This window comes from Temnothorax americanus, unplaced genomic scaffold, assembly GCF_048541705.1.
Source record: "Temnothorax americanus isolate GAGA-0224 unplaced genomic scaffold, ASM4854170v1 Scaffold33, whole genome shotgun sequence".
Lineage (NCBI taxonomy): Eukaryota > Metazoa > Arthropoda > Insecta > Hymenoptera > Formicidae > Temnothorax > Temnothorax americanus.
In genome coordinates this window covers 2,400,355-2,421,229 of record NW_027509475.1, presented here as the reverse complement: position 1 = coordinate 2,421,229, position 20,875 = coordinate 2,400,355, and the positions used below count along the sequence as shown (strand labels likewise).

The following is a 20,875-nucleotide window of genomic DNA, read 5'->3' as shown; positions in this document are numbered from 1 at the left end:
TTATCTACTTTTCAAATTTTTTTATAGATAACGACATACCCCATCACACAATTCCCTTGGGTATTTATTTGGGTTAGTATTTCAATTTGTCATTTTTTTTAAAAATTTGAGGTTAAGCCCCCAGGGTTTAAACAGGGGTTTTACGCGTGCGAAAATTTAAAAATTCTGTCATATGACAATGAAAGGCTTTTTTTTGTTTTTTTTCATGTATTAGGGGTTTTTTGTTTCTTAGCCCCACTCTTTTTTGCTTTTTTCCCAAACCTTTTACCCCCAGATTTTACACACAACAACATGTATAATGATTATTATGTGCCGTATCAATAAACAGCATCTTAAGAATGTAAAAATCTAGAGATTAGCCAATCGCAGAGCACGTCCGTTTTAGTTCCGTTCCGCTATTTTTAACTTTATGGGGATGCATCTTAAGAATGTAAAAATCTAGAGATTAGCCAATCGCAGAGCACGTCCGTTTTAGTTCCGTTCCGCTATTTTTCTCTCCATGGGGATGCATCTTAAGAATGTAAAAATCTAGAGATTAGCCAATCGCAGAGCACGTCCGTTTTAGTTCCGTTCCGCTATTTTTCTCTCCATGGGGATGCATCTTAAGAATGTAAAAATCTAGAGTTTAGCCAATCGCAGAGCACGTCCGTTTTAGTTCCGTTCCGCTATTTTTCTCTCCATGGAGATGCATCTTAAGAATGTAAAAATCTAGAGTTTAGCCAATCGCAGAGCACGTCCGTTTTAGTTCCGTTCCGCTATTTTTCTCTCCATGGGGATGCATCTTAAGAATGTAAAAATCTAGAGTTTAGCCAATCGCAGAGCACGTCCGTTTTAGTTCCGTTCCGCTATTTTTCTCTCCATGGAGATGCATCTTAAGAATGTAAAAATAGACCGTTTCTATAGGAGAAAAGATCGAAACGCGTTTTATAGGTTAATTTAGAGTTTGAAGTCACTTTCTGTGTGTAGATGTGTGTATCCACATCACGTTTTTAACTTTTTTAAGAGTAAGCGTAAATATATATTATATTACATTTTGCTTCTTTTCAAATTCTTTATAGATAACGACATACACATCACACAATTGCATTGATATTTATTTCGGTAGTATTTCAACGTTGTCATTTATGATTTGAGGTTAGAAGTCGCATGGTATTAACATGGCTTTTACGCGTGCGATAATTAAAATTCTGTCAGTATGACAATGTACGGCATTTTTTGCTTTTTCATGTATTATGTTTTTGTTTGCTTAGTCCTCACTCTTTTTTGCTTGTTTACCAACGTTACTCCAGATGTTACACACAACAACATGTATAATGATTATTATGTGACGTATCAACTAAACAGCTTCGAAATGTAAAACTAAAATATGTCAGCTAGGACATGATTATAAATTATTCTCTACGTTGTTTTATGTTTTATTTGTCTTTGTCATCTTGATATTTTACCTTATGTTATTTTTTAAGATTTTGTTGTATGCTTTTTGTCTTGCCTTGCTTTATTATGATATATTCCGCGTGTACTTACATTTTACGTTGTCCATTACGCAGTCTAGCTATATTTTTTCCCTAAATTAGATGTTCCGTGTCGTCATGCCACTAAAAAAAGTCGTTGGAGAAGACGGATTGTTTGACCGCGGTATAGGGCGTGTGAATTCAGTCAAGTGTAAACCTAAACGATGTAGACAGGACGGCAAGAGATCTTGTCTTGTAGTACGACGGGGAAAACTTTGTATAAAACTTACGCCAAACAGGAAAATAACAGCCATTTCGGAGAAACTGTACATTGGATGTGGTATCTGTGTCAAGGTACGTTTATTGTATAATAGACGTATATAACGCGTTTGTATGACATCTTTGATAAACGTAATATATCGTATTATCGTTGTTGTCAAGTATTGAAACGTTCTTTAGAATGCGGATGAACCAAATTATTTTTTGCAGACATGTCCCGTTGAAGCGCGTTCTATTATCACGTTTCCTAGTACGTTAGAAAAGGAAACGACGCATTGTTTGTCCAAGAACTCGATTAAACTGCACATACTTTTTCGTCCACGTCCCGGTCAAGTTCTAGGACTTGTAGGAACTACCGGACGTGACTAATCGACTGCCCTTTTAATTTTATCTGGCAAACAAAAACACAACTCGGGGAGATGTACACTGTATGTTGCTGTTGCTGTGCCTCGGAATACACGCAACATGTATGTATATAGAGGGTTAAATGTTACACAACTACTAAATGGATAGTACAGAAAATGTGTATATAATTGTTTTTTGGTTTAAACAGGATCCACACACCAGCGTGGACAGAAATTAAAAGTCCCGTCAGAGGTAGCGACGTGCTGAATTCGTTTACACTTGATAAATCTCCAATATGTTGACCAACGTACCAAGGCCGTGAAAAGTACCGTGCAGCAACTTTTAGCCAGCCGGTCGTTCTGCAAAAATTTCTTCCTTTGGCCGATGTCTATTGAAATCAAAGAGGACACGGATAGCGCGTATGTGTGAGTGTCGTGTATGTAATAAATCGTCCTATAAATTTTACATTGTCCGGTTGCCGATGTTTAGGCGCGCCTACATATTAACCCTGGGGTGAAAAACGCGTGCACACGGTATTGTCCGATCGACTGACCCTTCTTCTATGACCTTCTGCTGCTTATTTATCAAGTTACGCGACTGTGTCTCTGAACCCCTCATAATCGGTCTCACATAGCACACGACAAAATGTAGAGTTCGTGCGACGTGCTGCGCAACGAAGCACACACACATGTCCTTGCGCCATAAAGACGCTCTCCAATATTGCGTGCAATTAAACTACCGTCTTTGTGTTATTGAACAATTGACATTAATTTTTAATATTACAGTTGGATAATATTTCGAAAGTGTGTTAAAAATTAAACTTTATATATGAAAACATTTTAAATTAGATACAAATATAATAATAATAAATATTATAAAAGAGAACAAATATAACGTAAGAAAACATATACGTTGTTAAATAAATATCGCACCAACTATTATTTTACTATTTTATTTTTAAAAATGATTTTTTTGTACAAGTTCGTTTTATTTCAACTTAAAATGAAGCTTTTTACAAAGTTTTATTGAAATCGGAGCTGGCAACCGTTTTCGAAACTTTATCCAAAATTATTAAAACAAAATTTTAAGTTTAATTTTAATAATATCACATAACGAAGAAACTCAATATAAATTATCAAATTATATTATTAAAGTTTTTCAAGTTCTAATCTTTTAATTTATTAATAATAATAATAATAATAATAAGCATTAAATTGTTCCAGGTACAACTTTTTCTTCACATTTCTCATAAAATAGGTATTTTTACATGTTGTCTAGAGAGAGAGAGAGAGAGAGAGAGAGAGAGGGAGAGGGAGAAGCGATGTATCGATTATATTAGACTTTGTAATAATTTTATAAGCTAAAACATATTATAATATGTAGTAGTACATATTATAATATGTAGTAGTTTCGGCGGGCAGATAAACTATTATAATATGTTTTAGCTTATAAAATTATTACAAAGTCTAATATAATCGATACATCGCTTTTCTCTCTCTCTCTCTCTCTCTCTCTCTCTCTCTCTCTCTCTCTCTCTCTCTCTCTCTCTCTCTCTCTCTCTCTCTCTCTCTCTCTCTCTCTCTCTCCCTCCCTCCCTCCCTCCCTCCCTCCCTCCCTCCCTCCCTCCCTCCCTCCCTCCTAACGCGCACGCACGCAAAATTGAATAAGAGGAAATCATTTAGATAAACACGGCCTCGGTTAATGTTTAATAGAAAATGAGTTAATTTAACATGTATAATGTTACTTGACGGAACGCGCGTATGTTTTGTACGCGCTATTTTCAGTCTATTTGTCATCTTTAATATGCATTGATATACAACCTATACAACGTATACATACGTATATATGTCGTTTTCGTGCGACTGATTACAAGCATTACGTTATACAAGTCACTGTTGGAGTATGTGCAACGGTAAGATCAAGCATGTACGTTTAGAGCACTTCCATGCTGTCTATGTCCACTCCAATGTCAAGGAAATCGTCGGTATAATCTTGAACCTGTCTCTGTACCAGTGGATGCTCGGAATGATCTGGATCATCCGTTACGGGACTTGGTGGTGGGTTTGATACAGTGCGATCGGAATCTACTGGTATTCTGTCCATGCCTTCGCCACGTCGCAATCTTGCTTCCTCTGCAATTTGTCTCGTCGAAAGTTCCGCTCTTGTTAATAAAGCTGGTAAATCTTTTTCGGATCCATCTGCACGTTCGAGACAACGTATATATTTTTGTTGTAACATTTCCCGTGATATGTATAGAAACCTTAATATTTTTTCCAAGTAAATATTAGTATACGTTACCTTCAAAGCTTCTCATTAATTCCTGCGTCTTCTGTCGTCCTGACGCGCTGGTTTTCTTTCTTTGTTCACTGCTCTCTTTTTGGTCGTAATAAAATATCTCCCTTATCTTTTCTTGAGGGATATGTTTGTCATTTTTCACTAACCAAAAGTATACTCCACCGGCAGTTCTTCTACGAGATCCATTCATTATAAGCATTCCACCATGTTCTTCAATCTTTTTCGTCTTTTGAAAAAAATCGATAGCTTTCTGCTTACCAATTATATCCACCACTCGTCCTGTTACAAATAAAAAAACATATAAAACTTGACGTAAATGCAATATCTAATATTTCATCTTAATGAAACGGAATTTAGCATTTCGTACTATGTACAGAAGCCAAAAAGATACATATACATATGTGTGTGTGTGTATATATATATATATGTATATAGGTATAGGTATATTATATCCATTTTACACGTTGTTGTAATTAACTAATCAAATCATAATCGCTGCATAATTAACGTGAAACGAGAATCTTGTTGCTTTTACGTAAGGTTAGATTTGTCATCTCTATTGCAACTTGTGTGGCACACGTTGAAAAAAAAGTCACTTTCAATTATTTATATTTGCCAAGTACTGTTTTAAATATTTTCTGAAACATGTATTTTCTTACTTATGAGAACCTCTTTTCTTTCACCGAGTTTTGTGGTTATGTCAGTAGCAACGTCAGCATCCGTCGACGCCACAGTTATAGATAACGCTGGTATTATTCTAACCGAGCCTTTTTGACTATCTGAATCCACCTGAAAGGAGTTTCTCCTTTTTCCTAATCTCAATTTTACATTACGTCTATCTGACGTCGTCCTTTTATTAGTTAATCTACGTTCGATGTCCTTTTCTTCGTCAGAACTATTATTCGTACAAGGTTCCCTGCCGTTCCCTGCGTACCGTAGAGTAAAATTGTAACTTTCGACACTGCGTTCTTGATACAACTTCTTTGTAACGCCACACGACGTCAAGTCTTCGGTCAAAGATTCTTCCTGCATTTGAGTACACCATACTTTGTACTTGTCATTCTTGGTTGTTGAATCCTTCCATTGATGCTTATTCTTTTTCAATTTCAGTTTAGGTTTTTTAACCGTAGCCTGTGTAGAATCCGAGTCCGAATCACTTTCGGAATCTGCAGAATCGTCGGATTCGTCGCTATATCGCATTTTTGTGCATACATCTGTGACAGGTGTTTGCTTTACGTGAGGTCTTTGCAAAATTTTATAGGCTCCAAAAACGTCCGTGGGCTACACAAAAAAATAACACGTATGAAAAATACACTCGTTAATACCAAAAAATTTTTTATGTGTAACACGGCTAATAATACATAAGGAAACACGTTATAGCATATATTATGTAAGCGACAATGCATGATTTGTATTAATCAACAATATGTGATGCACCGTGCAACGCAGAGCGATACATTATTTTATTTTTTCAACATCTAGCTTAATATCTCTCTCTCTCTCTCTCGACGTAGTATGGTTCGGTTCGATAAATATTACAAGTTTATCTAGACACTCGAAGAACGTAGAGTTAAATATTTCATCAACACGTTTCATTTTACTTTCCTCTATCTTATTTCATATAATCACGGTACATCCCACATTGCACGGTACATCTAGACTAGGTACATGATAAAGATACGTACATTAAAATAGAAAAACATCTAAAGAAATGATACGATTATTTTCAAAACAATAGTTTGGAAAATAACACTGATTTATTCGATATATATATATATATATATATGTGTGTGTGTGTGTGTGTTTTACACACACACACACACACACGAGATTCATATAGGTTAGACTTATATTAAATAAAAATTTGTCAGCATTTCTCTAACCTCATCATCGACGATTTCACCATCTTCTAGGTCTACGGGCTCCGCTTCCATTCTCTTAAGTAGGAAATATTTATTTCTCTGTCTTTTCTTTATAAATGGAAACGTCTTACAACACACGCACGCGAGCACGCGTGTACATGTACACACCCACGCCAAAGCTAATGCCTTATAATTATTGTGAAAAAAAAAAGAAACCTCGCGACCGAAGACTCGAAATCCTCGAATGTTTAACAATGTATTGTATATACTCTTCTATCTGAAAAAGAAAGAAACTCTCTCGCGACGAAACCTCGAAATGTTGTTTATCACGGCATTGTATATAATTCTTCTATTTGATTTCCATGACGGAATGAAAAATTTTTGTTTCTTATCACCGCAATAGACAGCGTAAGTAAATTTTTACACCAAATCCAAACTTCTAAACGCGTAAAATGTAACGAATTCAGCCGCTTATACCATTCCACACCATTCAGCGCAGAGCGCAGATGCATACTAAAGGCTGCTACACATGAAATCATGCTCCGTGGCCCGAGAGCTGCTGAGAGCGGCCGCGGCCATCCCGCAATCGCAAATCGCAATCCATCTGTATTCACCCTAGAATACGGGGGGAGTATGGCAAAACTCCCAAGTTGCGGTGCCTGGAGTTTTTTTTACTGGACTAGCCTCACTAGCCCTACTCTGGCCAGTGACAGGGCGGCCACGGCCAGGGCCCAATCATTGGATGGATTGTCATTGGTCATTGGCCGCTCGGCGCTCTCAGGGTTGAAGAAACAAATTATCAACCAAGTATTACACAGCAAAACAATGATTATATATACGTTCATTCCGTGTTTTGCAGTTACTACACCATCATATTTCTTCTAGAACTCAAATTTGCGCAAACATCGAGATCTTTACACAAGTGTTCCAAAATTACAAACCACGAGTTTAGGCGGAAATATAAAAGACACTTATCCGGCATAGGTTGAGCGAAAAAATTAATTTGACTAATCTAACTACGTTGCACGACTTGCACAGATGAAATTTTACGAGTAACGTCGCGCGAGAAATACTTGGATTATTAAATCACTATTGATTAGTTCGACACAATTATTCCAGGCACCATCTTTTTCCACTTTCCTGATTCTTTTCTATGAGATAAAACGATCAAGTGTAAAAAAAATAATTTAAAAAGTAACTAAACTTGCTCATTTCGACTTTTACTGAAATCTTTTTTGCCCTCCGTTATGGAATCATGGGTATTTGGTAACACACGTAACACGTAACACAGCTGCCAGCTGCCATAGCACATGCGTGTGCACATCCATGTGCTTAGGCTTAAGTATGTATGTGCGTGCATGCGTGCGTATAGGTATATGTAATTAACTCTATAAATAAATATCACATTCGGCTCACTGTCTCATAAACGTTTTCCATTATATACTTTCCACGATGATATTAACGTCATTTACAATATGGGCACTTTAAACTACTTTTGCTTGTACTTGGAAATATGATTTTGTTAGCGTCCAAGTATTTCCATTTTGAGATAAAAGTAAAAGCTTTATGTACAAGAGATATTAAAGTTAAACTTGAGTAAGACCACTGGATTTGCCTTGTGTTCTACGACGTGCCAATTCGGACATAACCACGGGACCGATGTGCGGTGATCTCGGATTACTCGCTATTACTCTATACGTCTCTGCGACTGCCATCTGAAATTCGAGTCCATACTGTGAGATATGTTGCGCCGATAAACTTGAGGCGTAATAGTGATGAAACGTATTTCCAAATAGATGCTAGATGCATTTGTCATTAACGACGACCTAGTCTGGAGAGTTAACGAAATATTCGCGGAACTGACAATGAGGTGGGGCTCCTACTTTTATATATTTTACATATTTCGATAGTAAAAAATACATACCTTCAGGCTATGTGGATCTTTAATAACATCCGGCAATACTTTTGGAGGGATACGATGTCGATTTACGATCCATGGATGCTTTAAAATCATAGCCGCCGTAGGTCTCCGAGTGGGATCTACGTGCAACATCCTCTTAACCAATTCTTTAGCTTCGTTGGAAATATGACACCATATCCCACTTTCCACATCTATATATCCCGAACCAATACGACCTAATATATCGCTCGCGCTATCTCCTGGGCTGTTACGGAAAGGCGTGTGCCTGTGTGATCAGATCAGATCAAATCAAATCAAATCATTTCCAATCGTGTTATAAACGCATATGATAAAAATTATAGTGGCATTTCAAAGTTTCCGCGGTACCCAACTAGCATGATGTACAATAAAACTCCGAGTGACCAAATGTCACACGCTGCGTCATATCCTTGTCGTTTCAACACTTCGGGCGCCACAAAATTGGCTGTGTAACAGGGCGTCATCAGCAAACCATTCTCCGCTCGTAATTGCGTCGCGAAACCAAGATCACATATACAAAGTGTCGTTGGGTCACCGCCAGGTCTCGTATACAAAATGTTTGATGGCTTCAAGTCTCTATGAACGACCTATTTGTTTTTTCTTTTTTTAAGCAACGATTCACCGTTTCGTACAAATTTAAATATGTATATAAACATGCATGCTTGACGTATTGTACGCTTAAAGACTCGACACTCCGTCACACTTACTCCGTTCTCGTGGAGATAATGTACCACACTCGTAACGGTGTAAATGACCTCGGCAGCTTCCCTTTCGGTAAAATTTCGTCTCTGTAGTAAACGATCGAGAAGCTCACCACCGCGCAAAAGTTCCAATACGAGATACACTCGTTTGTCGTCTTCGTGAACCGCTCTCAACGTTACAACGTGGGGATGCCTACCGTATCGCAACAGAATTTCTATTTCCTCCGTCGGATCTCGTTTCAATTTCTCAATCACCTATTTTATTCAGTCATTTAGCTACCTCTCTCTCTCTCTCTCTCTACCTCTTACGTACATCTCGTTAAAGATAGACTTTAAATTAAAATCACCTTTTATACAGGACATTACCTTTACGGCATACTCCATCTTGGATGCTATATGAATAGCCAAATATACCACGCTGTAGCTTCCTCTGCCAATTTCGTGTTTAAATTCATACTCGTCAGTTATGGAAACAGGATTGACATAGGTTGGAAAAATGGCGCTAATATTATCATAGTTTCGATACTCGGGTGACATAACGTGATCCACATCCGCGAGCAAACACGGTGCGATAAAACTGAATCCGCGAAATAATTCGTGAGCGTTTGCGCTGGGTGGTACTCCGGGAGAATCTGTGAGAGAAAAGATACCAGAGATTTAATAAAGATATTAGCACGCGAGAGAGTAATTATTATTAATTTGAGTCTACTCCACTGTTCTTCCACTTATTTTTCCGTTTTTTTTTTCTTTACAAGTCACCTTTAGGTGTTTTACAGGTGAATTCATTATCAAAGTAAAACGCATCGTCTTCTCGAACAGCTGGTTTAAACGGCGGTCTTATTTCCTTTTTATAAAGAGCGTCCCAGTCGATGGTAGCAAAGAAAATATGGCTTTTAATTTCTTCCACTCCACCTAAGAAATAAAAGGATTTACGTAAAGGGACTATCTCATACGTGTGTGACAGCGGATTAGTTTCGCTCAAAGCTTCATTATTTTTTCAAAGCACGTGAACGATGTTGAGATAACGCAAGGTTTTCCCTCCTCCCCCATCCATCTGGTCCTTTTTTTACATTACCAGATCCAAGACGATTCGCTGGATTTCTCTTGAACAATACTCTCAAAAGTGCTTGTGCTTCCGACGAAAGATTGTGCGGCATTCCGAGTTTAGCTTTCAAGATTTGCGTCATCGTTTCTTTACGATTTGCACCTTGGAACGGAAGAGCGCCTGTTAACATTTCAAACTGAAAAAAAAAAACCAGCAAAAAGTGCCTCGTATAAACGCTTTTTGACTCTCCTTTTACATCCTTGTACACAGTACGTTTCAACGATCGCACCGATCATCCACATGTGCTATATAAAATTTCAATTCTAACCATTAAGACACCGAAACTCCACCAATCCGCTGTAAAAGTATGTCCTTTTCTGTTGACAATTTCCGGTGCCATATATTCGACAGTGCCACAAAACGAATACGCTTTCGAATCGTCCAAAGGTTGCTTGCTCAAGCCAAAATCCGTTAAAGATATATGGCCTTCCGTGTCTAACAAAATGCTGGCGCGTAAAAGAAGAGATTAATCGAATATTTTAATAGCAGATTCCTATGAAATATATAGGTATAACGTGTAAACGCAATACCAACTTTTCGGGCTTCAAATCCCGATAAATAATTCCGAGTTTATGTATATGATCCAATGCGAGTGCTAGTTCAGCCAAATAAAACTTGACGTCATCTTCCGTAAACATTACCTGAAACGTTAATTATACCGATATAATTACAAATATGATCGTTCTCTCAAACAATCGTTGTTTGCGTGCTCTTATTAATTAGACACGTAGAGAACGCAAGTCTTGGACGCGTTGGAAAGTGTAGGCACGACGATACATCTGCTGATTTTCAAGTATAACAATCACCTCTTTGGACAATCTGGAAAAGAGATCGCCACCTCTCAGAAAGTCTAGAATTAAGTAAAGTTTCCCTTCGGTTTGAAACGCATAATGCAGTCGCACGATGAACGGATGTTCCACATCTACCAATATGTTTCTCTCCATTTTGGTTCTGACTCTGTCGCGAACTAAAGAGAAGCGGATATAATGAAATAATTACCGAATAAAATCTGTGAGACGGTTGCAAACGCTCGCTAATCAATTTCCAGACCACGTACCTTTCAAGGTCGCCTTCTTCAAGACTTTCATAGCGTATAGAGTCCCACTATCTTTTCCAACGACTTTTCTTACTAAAAATACCTGCAAAAATATCGAAGAAGCAAAATAAAATGATATATTATATACGTGCGGTATGCAATATAAGTAATAATATTTATATACTACACGCGCACTAGCGGCGCACGCATACAGGCATACGCGCGCACCGCGCGCTCATCCCTATTCTTACCTTGCCAAAGGATCCTTGGCCAAGGACTTTTAATAATTCAAAGTGAGAAGGTTCGGCTTTCTCGTAACCATCCCTCGCCATATCGCGTACCTCGATCTCGTGAGATTCCGAGCAACCGTTTGATCTTTCAATTAAATTTCCTTGAGTAATCATCGTTTCTTCCTGATTTTCAGCCGGAAGAATTTCTGTACTTTGCTAAACATATGCAAAACAAAAAATTGAACAGAAAATGAAGAAATATTTTCCCCGATCTTGAATGTGAAAAAGCGAAGGAAAAAGAATGGAACAAGTATTTCTGAAAAGTATTTCTGAAAAGGCGGCAACGTCCTTCATTTGGAATTCGCTGTCTCGAAGAAAATCCCAAGAGTATTGAGAGAGAGAGAGAGAGAGAGAGAGAGAGAGAGAGAGAGAGAGAGAGAGAGAGAGAGAGAGAGAGAGAGAGAGAGAGAGAGAGAGAGAGAGAGCAATATTCGAGAATACTGTTTTCAATTCAGAAAGAAATTAAGAGAGTTTTACCTTCTCATCTGTACGATGCTCAGTCCAAGGAGCCGTTAGAGTCGCCAACGGCATTATATCTAAAGTTTTGTCTATTTTCAGAATTGCAAACGTTTTCGCGAAGCACTTGTTATTTTATTAAACGAGGTTACCAACATGTACACACACACGAGCATTTATTCGCAAAAAGCAACTTTACCGTAGTTGAGTTTGATCAACAACGAACCAACAGCGAAGATTCACAGAGATCAACTATATTAACCACTACTGATTACTAAGCACTACTTAAGTGACAGTCACAGTACTGACCAGACCTGAGATTCTGAGATGAGACATGAGACCACTACTATAGATATGTATGTATGTACATAATGTATGTACATGCATGCATATGTGTAACTTATATATATACCCCCCGTGTCGGATTATATTTATAATATATAACACGCGCGCGCGCGCGCGGATGTACGTATGACGATGCGTACACATACACATACATACACCACACACATATACATCACATATATCATACACGTACAGCATGCACATGTCATGTCATGTATGTATGTATGTATGTATGTATGTATGTACGTACTACATACCACACACACCACAAGCAATTTTTGGATCGATGGCCCTATTTCCTGTTCCTATTTGTCTGTTGCCTGGCCTGCCTGGCCTGCCTGCTGCCAGCCTGGCCGTGTGCAAGTTGCAAGTGCAAGGTTAGGGAGGAAGGTTGTGTTGTGGTTGTACGTTTATTTGCCATTTAGTGCACTAATGTATTAATTAATCGGAACTGCCGTAAAACACACGTGTCAGTTTCTCAAGTTTTCCTAATTAAGGTATCACAGTTATCGGTAAATATATTGGCGAAGCACGTCAAGGAATGTCAGCGTGTCGTTGGACGTCAAGGATTTAATAATCGTTGCTAATATTAAATGCTATTTGAGAAGTGGTTTAAACCAGTTTAAACATGCCGTGCTGGTATTACGAGAAAAAAGAACTTCGCAACACACCGTCTATTCAGGATGGTATCGATTACGAGACGGAATGTAGATATCGAAAGGAAGGCGCACGTTTTATAATAGACACCGGGACAAAAATGGATTTAGGTTACAACACGATGGCAACGGGTGTTGTCTATTTTCATCGATTCTACATGTTTCATTCGTTCAAGAACTTTCCGCGATATGTAAGTATCGTAAGTGTTAAGTATACATGTGCACGCACCCACACACCTGTATATTTTATATATAATATATATATATATATATTTTGCAACTCAAGTCCCAAGTTAATTAATTACGTCAGGTGTCAGGTGTCAGGATTGATCAGCGTATATTAACGCGCGCGCGCGTCGCGTACGTGTCTCAGAATTACATTACCGTGACGTTGTAGGTAACGGCTTGCTGCTGTTTACTCCTAGCTGGCAAAGTGGAGGAAACTCCAAAGAAATGCAAGGACATTATAAGGACTGCCAAAACGTTGGTGTCGGAACAGAAGTTCATGACTTTTGGAGAAGATCCTAAAGTAAGTAGTCGAAAGTTGTACCGAAAGAGATACCTTGACATAGATACGTAACATTTGTGCCCCCCTATATATCGAGTTTTTTCCTTTTTTTTCTTCTCTCTAGGAAGAAGTATTGATCCTGGAGCGAATTTTATTACAAACTATTAAATTTGATCTACAAGTGGAACATCCATACAGCTATTTACTAAAATATGCAAAGTGTCTGAAAGGTACGTTAAATACTGCGCTTATCGTAAAATCATACGGAACATTATTAGAGGGGATCGTACGCTCGCGAGATATACAGATATTTCTAAAGAAAATGGTCTCTCGTTGTAGGCGATAAGAACAAGTTGCAAAAGATGGTTCAAATGGCTTGGACATTTGTCAACGACAGGTATATATAAACATACGAAGCAACGATAAAATGCCATCCTACGTGTGTCGTTGTGTTAATATTTCGCGTGACGAAAAGCTTATTTGTACGTTGCGTCTTTTAGTTTATGTACCACTCTGTCGCTACAGTGGGAGCCAGAGATCATAGCTGTCGCTCTAATGTACTTGGCGGGAAAGCTAAGCAAATTCGAAGTGGTAGATTGGGTTGGCAGACAACCGAAACATTTACGATGGTGGGATATGTTTGTCGAAGATGTGACTATGGATCTTTTGGAAGGTAATCTCGCATAATTTTCATCTCGTGGTATCCGTTGCCGTTGTCCGTTGTTACAGCCGGTCAACTACGGTACGAGCTCTGACGTGTTAAACGTATTTCTCTAGATATTTGTCATCAGGTATTGGATTTATATTCGCAAGCTAATAATACAAAACCACCAGACTCGCCACCTATGGTACCGTCTAGCGAAGTGTGCGGAGAACGATCCATCACCGCTGCTGCTACTATAGAATCTGCGTCTAATACACCAAACGGTAAGTAGCAACCGCTATAAATTTATCAGTCGCGTATTAAAGTAACGGATAAATAAGGAACGGTCGCGACGAACGGTTACAGTTACGCCCGGAATGTCTTCCAAAAGCATCGAAGCGTCAACAGTTTCTGCAAACGGCGGTCCAGCTACGGACGTCGCGGATACGATAAAACCGATGGACACCTCAACGGCGCACTTTCCCACATATTCGACGACGTTTGCGTCCAACAACGCAAATTATCCACCGGCGTTTCCACCTACGAACGTTTCGGTTCCTCCTCCTTCCGTAAATACGATGAATCATATCGTGCCGACGATACATCCCATTGGATCGTCCGCTGCTATTCGCCCGACACCGCCATCAGCGGCACCGACTGCCAATCAAACCGTTTTTCAATCGTATTCCTACCCAACAAACGCGTCCTATTTTTCAGCGAATAATCCAATTCCGCCGCCGGCCGCGCCGCCACGTAGCTATTATCCACCGCAACCGTAACGTGGAAACCAACGTATCGCGCATCCAACAAATATACGAGTTGTATCTCGTTGTCGATGTCATTGTCCTTAATTATAAAGATAAATATGGTAGACGTGTGTGAAGAGACGTCGATTTAATTGTAAGTTTTGTGTACGATGTACTGTATTTTTATAGCATATACAGTAATATAATGGTAAACTCTCCTTCTTTGTACAGTATCTCCTTATAAATAAGGCAAACGTTTTTTTTCTTCATAGTTTTCACGATACGATATACGAAGCGGGAATTAAGCGTTCGACTTGTGTATCTACGTGGTTCGGATATCAAGCGTAGAAGGGAGAATAGAATAGAATCTTCGCTAGACGTTCACGCGTAAAGATTTCCTTTGCCGAAAGGATTTTCCGCAAATTTTGGTTGCCGCAACTTACAAGGTATTTCATCGGTTAAAACTTGTAAAATTGGTTCCGCACATTTGGAATCCAGCGCGAAACTGTCGATGTACAATATGTATAATTTGGCTGGCATGCCCGTGAGTTCGGCATAAGACAAGACTGTGAAACAGATGGACAGAAATGGTTTAACTTTTGTACAACGTTCTTCTCTCCATAGCTTGGCGCACGGCGCACGGATCTCTCGTGTACGCTCTATTTCAACTGCTTATAAATACGAACCTCCCGCGCCAACTCCAAATACGATATTTGGTTGTTCCAATGGTTCAATCTGACATTTTGCGACATTTGTCGTTTTGGTAGCCAGTATTCTTAAAAACGACGGAGTCTCTGGGACCGTGGTACTTATAAACTGCGATACATGACGACACGCTATTGAAATTGTGCTCTCCGAACTTGGTAATAAATCGTACATCTGTAAAAGTAAATACATATTCTTTAGAATTTATAGATTAGAGATTAGCGTTGTAAAATGACGAAACGTTGAAAGATAGACGAACGTGATACGCGCGTCAACTATAATCGAGTACGATACGTGCCTGGTTTACAAGCTTTCCAGCATTTTTTGCGTCAAACTCTGGTAAAATTATACACATGTATATTTGTTCGTCAATTTGATAAATAACTGAAACTTTTCTACGATTTTCATTTTCCACGACGCACGCTTCCTCCGTTTTGGAACACAAACATTGCTCCGCGAAAGCTAGAAACAAATAAAACACGTGGTCCAGCGATTAAAAGTTCGTAAGAGTTGGCATAGATGATCTGAAAACGGTATATAAGTTAATATTACGAATTAACGGGTCTCCCTCCACTGTGATGAACTTTTGCATACGCTCCGGTTTAGTTTTCAACCAGCGAACGTACAACTTTCTGAAATCGTGCGATTGCTTTTGGATTATCTCACGTATAACGAATGTCGCGTAACGACGAGCGATCGTAATTAAAAGATGATCGTAATTACGACGCGACGCGTAATTTCAACTCACGAACAACGTTCCGTATCGTCTGCTGGCTCGTATTCGTCCTCGTCGTCCCAAAACGCTCGCGACGAAGGAAATATCACTTCTCCAAAGTGACTAACCATTTTTGAGTTAACGGCTCTAGAACGTAAGAGAAATTAAGACGTCGAACGTCGAGAATCAGAGTTTACATTCTTCTAAATTCTAAATTGCGTGTCCATTTCTTTCTTACGAAACAACTGCGAACACGTTGCCAAGCAAAAGCAAATAGCAAATAGCAAATAGCAAACCTCGCGAATTGTCAGGTTAGGTGGGTCAGGTGGAGCCCAAGCCAAGCGGCCCGAGGTGGTAATCGTAGAGCGCAGACATTACCGACACCGACTCGATTCGCGCGCGATCTGCCGTCGGTATCGAGGGTATCGAGTTCTATCACGTTGGCTGCCCTGCGCGGATCTGATTCGAGATTGATCTCAAGTTTGAAATTTTCGCAACGCCGGCCGCGGCGGCCGCCCGCCAGTTCGCGCGTTCGCTGATCGCTCCCAATCCCAATATCCCAATCGCTCCAGCCCCAGTCCAGTTTGCTCGCGTCGGCTAGTTTGTTCTCGTGCGTTTCGCACGGAGTCGGAACGTCGGAAACTCGGGAAGTTATCGTCTGGAAACGGAGGTACCGAGGTACGCGCGTAATCGACGTAATCGCGAACGGCGAGGCCGAGGCGTAGACGTGAGGCGTAAGCATCGGGAAGGACAATGGAGTCCGCCGTCCCGTCCGGTGACGAGGACACGTTCGCTATCGGCCATCAGCGACGAGGAGGCGTCGGCGTCGTCGCCGGCGCCGGTCAATCCCGTCGAGGAGCGCCGAGAGCACCTGCTCGAGCAGCTCGCCGACGACACGGCGACGTCGCGGCGAGCGAGATCGCCGAGACGAAGGCGATAGGCGATCACCGCGCGCGTTTTGAACGCCCTGGAGTGGCGCGCGCTTCACGGGTCGAGGACGCGAGCAGATGCGAGCTCGGATTCGGACAGCGAGGTACGCGCGCGATTTTACTTGCACGTACAATAAACATGAGTGATGAGTGTTCGTTTCTTCGCGTAACTTGAGCTGGACGCTGGACGCAACGCGCTTTACTTACGACAGCCTCGCTCGTCGCGTAATCCGCGTTCAAGCATTCTCGATTTGGAACATTATCGGCAAACTACGTTTTCGGACGTTCTCAAGTCAAGTTGAAAATAAAACGCTTGATTTTTGCGAGAACTAATAATTCAAGTCCCTATCTGAAGATATAAAAATTTTTTTTACTAATTTCAATCCCCTCAAGGGAGGCCTCGGAAGTAGGGATATGTCGTATCGAAAGGAAAGAATATATCGATATAAGTACTCCCAATGCTATTTTGTTGTACGCCGGGTGTGTTTTTCTTCGAACGTTTGTGTAGCCTTCGTTAATAATGGAGTAACGAGGAAGGCTAAACAAAATTCCAAAGAGACGAGAAAGAAAGACCAGCGCGAAGGTCCTTTATAGATGTAGAAAATTGTGCGTTTTTCCTTCGTCTTCATTTCTGCAAAAGTTTCACTTGAAAATTAATCTGTCGCATTCGATATACGGACGATATAATAATACGAGTATCGCAATGATATATTGTCCATTAATTAGTGTGGTATGTGAAATGTTTAAATTAATATATTTTTGTGATGTTACAGTTGTACACTGCTGAAGGATGAGAGTACCTCTCTGTGGCAAAGAAACAGATAGAGAGAGAGAGAGACGCAGCAGGGCTAGCAGCATAACAGAAAATAATTTGGAGCTGACATATCGCAGTGGCAATGCGTACTTGAGGATAAATGGATTATCGGAGTAGAACTGTTCAACAGATCCCGTCGGTGAGTCATTTGTCAATTGTGATATGTGGTCTAATGTCTGATACCATGAAGGCGACGCACAATTAGGGAAATTATTGAATTAGAAATGTATATTTTATAGCTGCAAATCTGTAGGAGACCGATAAAAGATTTCTACACATAGACGATCGTACAAATGATCTTTATTCAACAATGTGTTTTACTTTGCGAATATAGAAATTCGCGTAACGCCGCGCGCCGAGATATTTTTGCGTCGTTCAACGTCAATCGTTGAGCGCGATCACGCAGACAAATATTTCATTCGAGACTTGAACCTTTTGAGTATCCAATTATTATTTAATTAATTTTACTGTAGTGAAACGTATGCAAATGTTACCGTTGATTGACTCAATGTTTTTTACTCGGAAATATACGTTTTTTTTTTTTTTTATTATTATTTCTCGAAACAACGTACATACGTCTACTTTGGATTTGTTCGGGAGTTCGGATTTCCCACCCGAGTGACCCGAGTGCAAAAAATTCTATAGCATATGTCACGCGCGGTATAGGTTTTCGTCACTCGGGAGAGTCGGGAGTCGGGAGTCGGGGGTGGTGCGTTCCGATTCCCCACCCAAGTGCCGGCAAGTGCTGAAAATCTATAGTGTGTATACTACGTAACGTATACTATAGGATTTTTAGCACTCGGGTGGAGTGGGGAATCTGAACGCAGCCCGGGTAGACAGTCTTGAAATAATAAGATCCGACATATATGAATACGGGCCATATAAGACTTTAAGCATAAGTGCCCGTCTACGATAGGTGTTTTAAGCCCTAAGCCCTAAGAACGTGACCACGCGCAGTCAATTCTCCTCAAATTCAACTGTGATCGAACACGTTCTTAAGGCTTAGGGCTTAAAACACCTATATAAGCGTAGAGCTTTATATAAGACCGCTAAACCAATGAACGAGCATCCAGCGTAAAGTCGCTATATATTCCTTCTGTGCTAGTAAACACTTGCGACATGGAGGCAAAACGCGAGAAAAAGAGGCGTATCGTTACACATTGTTTTGTCCCGCGATGCAATAATTACTTGGGACAAAATATGCTAGGTCTACACGGCGAGTCGTAAAGTCGTGAGTCGTAAGACGTGACCACGCACACGCGACGTTGAGGAGACGACGCCGACGCGACTGTGCGTGGTCGCGTCTTACGACTCACGACTTTACGACTCGCCGTGTAGACCTAGCATTATTGGCTAAAAAGTTTTTAAATGTGTATTTAAGAGCGACTTTAAATATACGAATAGGTTATAAACCAGCCTTAGTGCACACTCGTTGTCAGTGTGCACTAGTGCAAGTGTTCGAATTTGCTATTATACCTATATAACTGTGCTTATACTCTGGGTCTGTTCGCGTTGCTTGCACTTTTTGCACTCAGCATCTTCGCTTTCTCTCTCTCCAACGGCCGACGATATCGTTATCTCCGTTCAAGTGCAAAAATGTTTGGGGATTTCAAGCAACGAGCAACGCGAACAAGCCTACTGTTACTACGTTTACGCGAGCTTTACCGCTGTAGTAACTTACGATGTATCACTCGTTTACGCGGAGTAACGTATCGTAAGTTACTACAAACGCCCGTTTATGCGAAGAAAACGCCCGTTTACGCGAAGGACGTCGCGTAAAGGCCTTCACACATAAAATGCCGTAAGGACGTAAAACGTAAGCGTAAGAAAATCGATCAATCCCACGCGAGTATTTTCCCCTACTCGGCGTACGGACAGTACAATACTCGCGTGGGATTGGTACCGTCCGTAATCCCAGTAGGGGAAAATACTCGCGTGGGATTGATCGATTTTCTTACGCTTACGTTTTACGTCCTTACGGCATTTTATGTGTGAAGGCCTTAACGCTCGCGTAGTATGTGTGATTTCACTGCCCATATGAAAACCCACCATTAGAGTGTTTCTTACATTTGATAGGGACTTTTTAAAACCATGAACGATTTCGTGCAGTGGCAGTGGCAATCGCTGATATCGTAACCTTGTCCGATTAACGCGACGATTAACGCGTTATATGTTATTAATAATTCGCCGGGTGTTTTGAAACAATCTCTTGTTAAATTACGTTACTGTGTACCGCGTCACGTGCATCCAGTGTTATCGATATCCTAGTTAGTGTCGTCTTTTTCGCACCGATCTTGTTTTTGTTGTCGTTGCCAACGTCGTCGACGTCTTCGCCGCCGTCGCCGCCGTCGTCGTCGTCGTCGTCGTCGTCGTCGTCGTCGTCGTCGTCGTCGTCGTCGTCGTCGTCGCCGTCGTCGCCGCCGACGCCGTCGCCGTCGCCGTCGCCGTCGCCGTCGCCGTCGCCGTCGCCGTCGCCGTCGCCGTCGTCGACGTCGTCGCCGTCGCCGTCGTAATCATCGTCATCGTCATTGTCATCATCATCGTCATCGTCATCGTCATTGTCATCGTCATCGTCATCGTCATTATCATCCTCACCACCCTCATTGTTGGAGTATTATTTTGGTTGGAAGAAAAGTAAGGTTAATTCTGACGATGGGAAACGTTCACACCTGCGGCCCGAACGAAGCTCTCGTTGTATCAGGTAAGGACAGCGTTAGTATCTTAGCGTTTTCTAAAAGTCGGTTATTTTTGTTAAAAATAAAAGTTGCTTTCTATTTACATCAAAACTCAGATACGTCTCACTTGTGACGTCATAACTCAGTTGAATGCACGGTCTTTTTGCATGCTGGCAAGTGAGATTCAACTGAGTTTTTATCCACAATCGAGACCATGTGCTTTAATGAATCTAATAGACTCACGTTAAAAGTGAGGCTATGAACCTGTGTTATTATGCGCGAGCTTTGTCACCAAAATAAGCAAGTGACATATCTTACCTGAGTATAAAATATGTAATACGTCATAATTGAGTGACTTAGATCACTTGAGTGTAAATGGA

The 20,875-nt window shown here is 40.5% G+C and overlaps 5 protein-coding genes and 2 long non-coding RNA genes across 16 annotated transcripts in view; 4 read left to right on the top strand and 3 right to left on the bottom strand.

Annotated features, from left to right (window-relative positions):
- The first annotated feature begins 863 nt into the window (after nt 1-863).
- On the top strand, nt 864-3,294 carry LOC143901326 (uncharacterized). Of its 5 annotated transcripts, none has more exons than XR_013258041.1 (4): nt 864-1,004; nt 1,575-1,805; nt 1,941-2,197; nt 2,284-3,294. It is a non-coding gene; the product is annotated as an uncharacterized LOC143901326 (long non-coding RNA). The 5 variants fall into 5 exon arrangements; XR_013258043.1 differs by lacking the exon at nt 864-1,004 and adding an exon at nt 1,085-1,101; XR_013258045.1 differs by lacking the exon at nt 864-1,004 and adding an exon at nt 1,188-1,203.
- Nucleotides 3,295-3,752: 458 nt separating this feature from the next.
- Nucleotides 3,753-7,788, bottom strand: Phax (phosphorylated adaptor for RNA export). Of its 2 annotated transcripts, none has more exons than XM_077413504.1 (4): nt 7,649-7,788; nt 5,030-5,651; nt 4,374-4,649; nt 3,753-4,273 (listed from the first exon to the last, which is right to left on the bottom strand). In XM_077413504.1, exons 1-4 carry the CDS (start codon nt 7,667-7,669, stop codon nt 4,008-4,010), a joined length of 1,185 nt encoding a protein of 394 aa, XP_077269630.1. In that variant the 5' UTR covers nt 7,670-7,788; the 3' UTR covers nt 3,753-4,007. The 2 variants fall into 2 exon arrangements, with proteins under 2 accessions (XP_077269630.1, XP_077269629.1); XM_077413503.1 differs by lacking the exon at nt 7,649-7,788 and adding an exon at nt 6,254-7,507.
- On the bottom strand, nt 7,645-12,084 carry LOC143901297 (ribosomal protein S6 kinase 2 beta). Of its 2 annotated transcripts, none has more exons than XM_077413458.1 (13): nt 11,781-12,084; nt 11,265-11,459; nt 11,035-11,116; nt 10,784-10,944; nt 10,512-10,618; nt 10,246-10,423; nt 9,948-10,113; nt 9,632-9,784; nt 9,239-9,504; nt 8,879-9,127; nt 8,538-8,758; nt 8,157-8,418; nt 7,645-7,947 (listed from the first exon to the last, which is right to left on the bottom strand). In XM_077413458.1, the coding sequence occupies exons 1-13, from the start codon at nt 11,832-11,834 to the stop codon at nt 7,819-7,821; spliced, it is 2,223 nt and encodes a 740-aa protein (XP_077269584.1). In that variant the 5' UTR covers nt 11,835-12,084; the 3' UTR covers nt 7,645-7,818. The 2 variants fall into 2 exon arrangements, with proteins under 2 accessions (XP_077269584.1, XP_077269583.1); XM_077413457.1 differs by having other exon boundaries at nt 8,520-8,758; nt 11,781-12,082.
- Nucleotides 12,085-12,464: 380 nt separating this feature from the next.
- On the top strand, nt 12,465-14,875 carry Cyck (cyclin K). The gene is made up of 7 exons (XM_077413502.1): nt 12,465-12,951; nt 13,158-13,289; nt 13,393-13,498; nt 13,608-13,665; nt 13,769-13,941; nt 14,046-14,195; nt 14,278-14,875. Exons 1-7 carry the CDS (start codon nt 12,733-12,735, stop codon nt 14,688-14,690), a joined length of 1,251 nt encoding a protein of 416 aa, XP_077269628.1. The 5' UTR covers nt 12,465-12,732; the 3' UTR covers nt 14,691-14,875.
- Nucleotides 14,791-16,465, bottom strand: Psmg1 (Proteasome assembly chaperone 1). 2 transcript variants are annotated; one of them, XM_077413515.1, is made up of 6 exons: nt 16,374-16,465; nt 16,111-16,224; nt 15,915-15,994; nt 15,661-15,824; nt 15,344-15,536; nt 14,791-15,223 (listed from the first exon to the last, which is right to left on the bottom strand). In XM_077413515.1, exons 2-6 carry the CDS (start codon nt 16,206-16,208, stop codon nt 15,039-15,041), a joined length of 720 nt encoding a protein of 239 aa, XP_077269641.1. In that variant the 5' UTR covers nt 16,209-16,224; nt 16,374-16,465; the 3' UTR covers nt 14,791-15,038. The 2 variants fall into 2 exon arrangements, with proteins under 2 accessions (XP_077269641.1, XP_077269642.1); XM_077413516.1 differs by having other exon boundaries at nt 16,316-16,375.
- Nucleotides 16,466-16,617: 152 nt separating this feature from the next.
- LOC143901325 (uncharacterized) lies at nt 16,618-17,905 on the top strand. Its single transcript, XR_013258040.1, has 2 exons — nt 16,618-17,110; nt 17,780-17,905. It is a non-coding gene; the product is annotated as an uncharacterized LOC143901325 (long non-coding RNA).
- Nucleotides 17,821-20,875, top strand: part of Flo2 (flotillin-2) — a 73,799-nt gene continuing 70,744 nt past the window's right edge. The window contains exons 1-2 of one of the 3 annotated variants that reach the window (XM_077413500.1): nt 19,850-20,087; nt 20,451-20,521. In XM_077413500.1, coding sequence (XP_077269626.1) covers nt 20,473-20,521 — 49 coding nt within the window. In that variant the 5' untranslated portion in view covers nt 19,850-20,087; nt 20,451-20,472. Of the gene's footprint in view, nt 17,960-19,849; nt 20,522-20,875 lie in introns of those variants that run through there. The other 2 variants (XM_077413501.1, XM_077413499.1) reach the window with 2 other exon arrangements.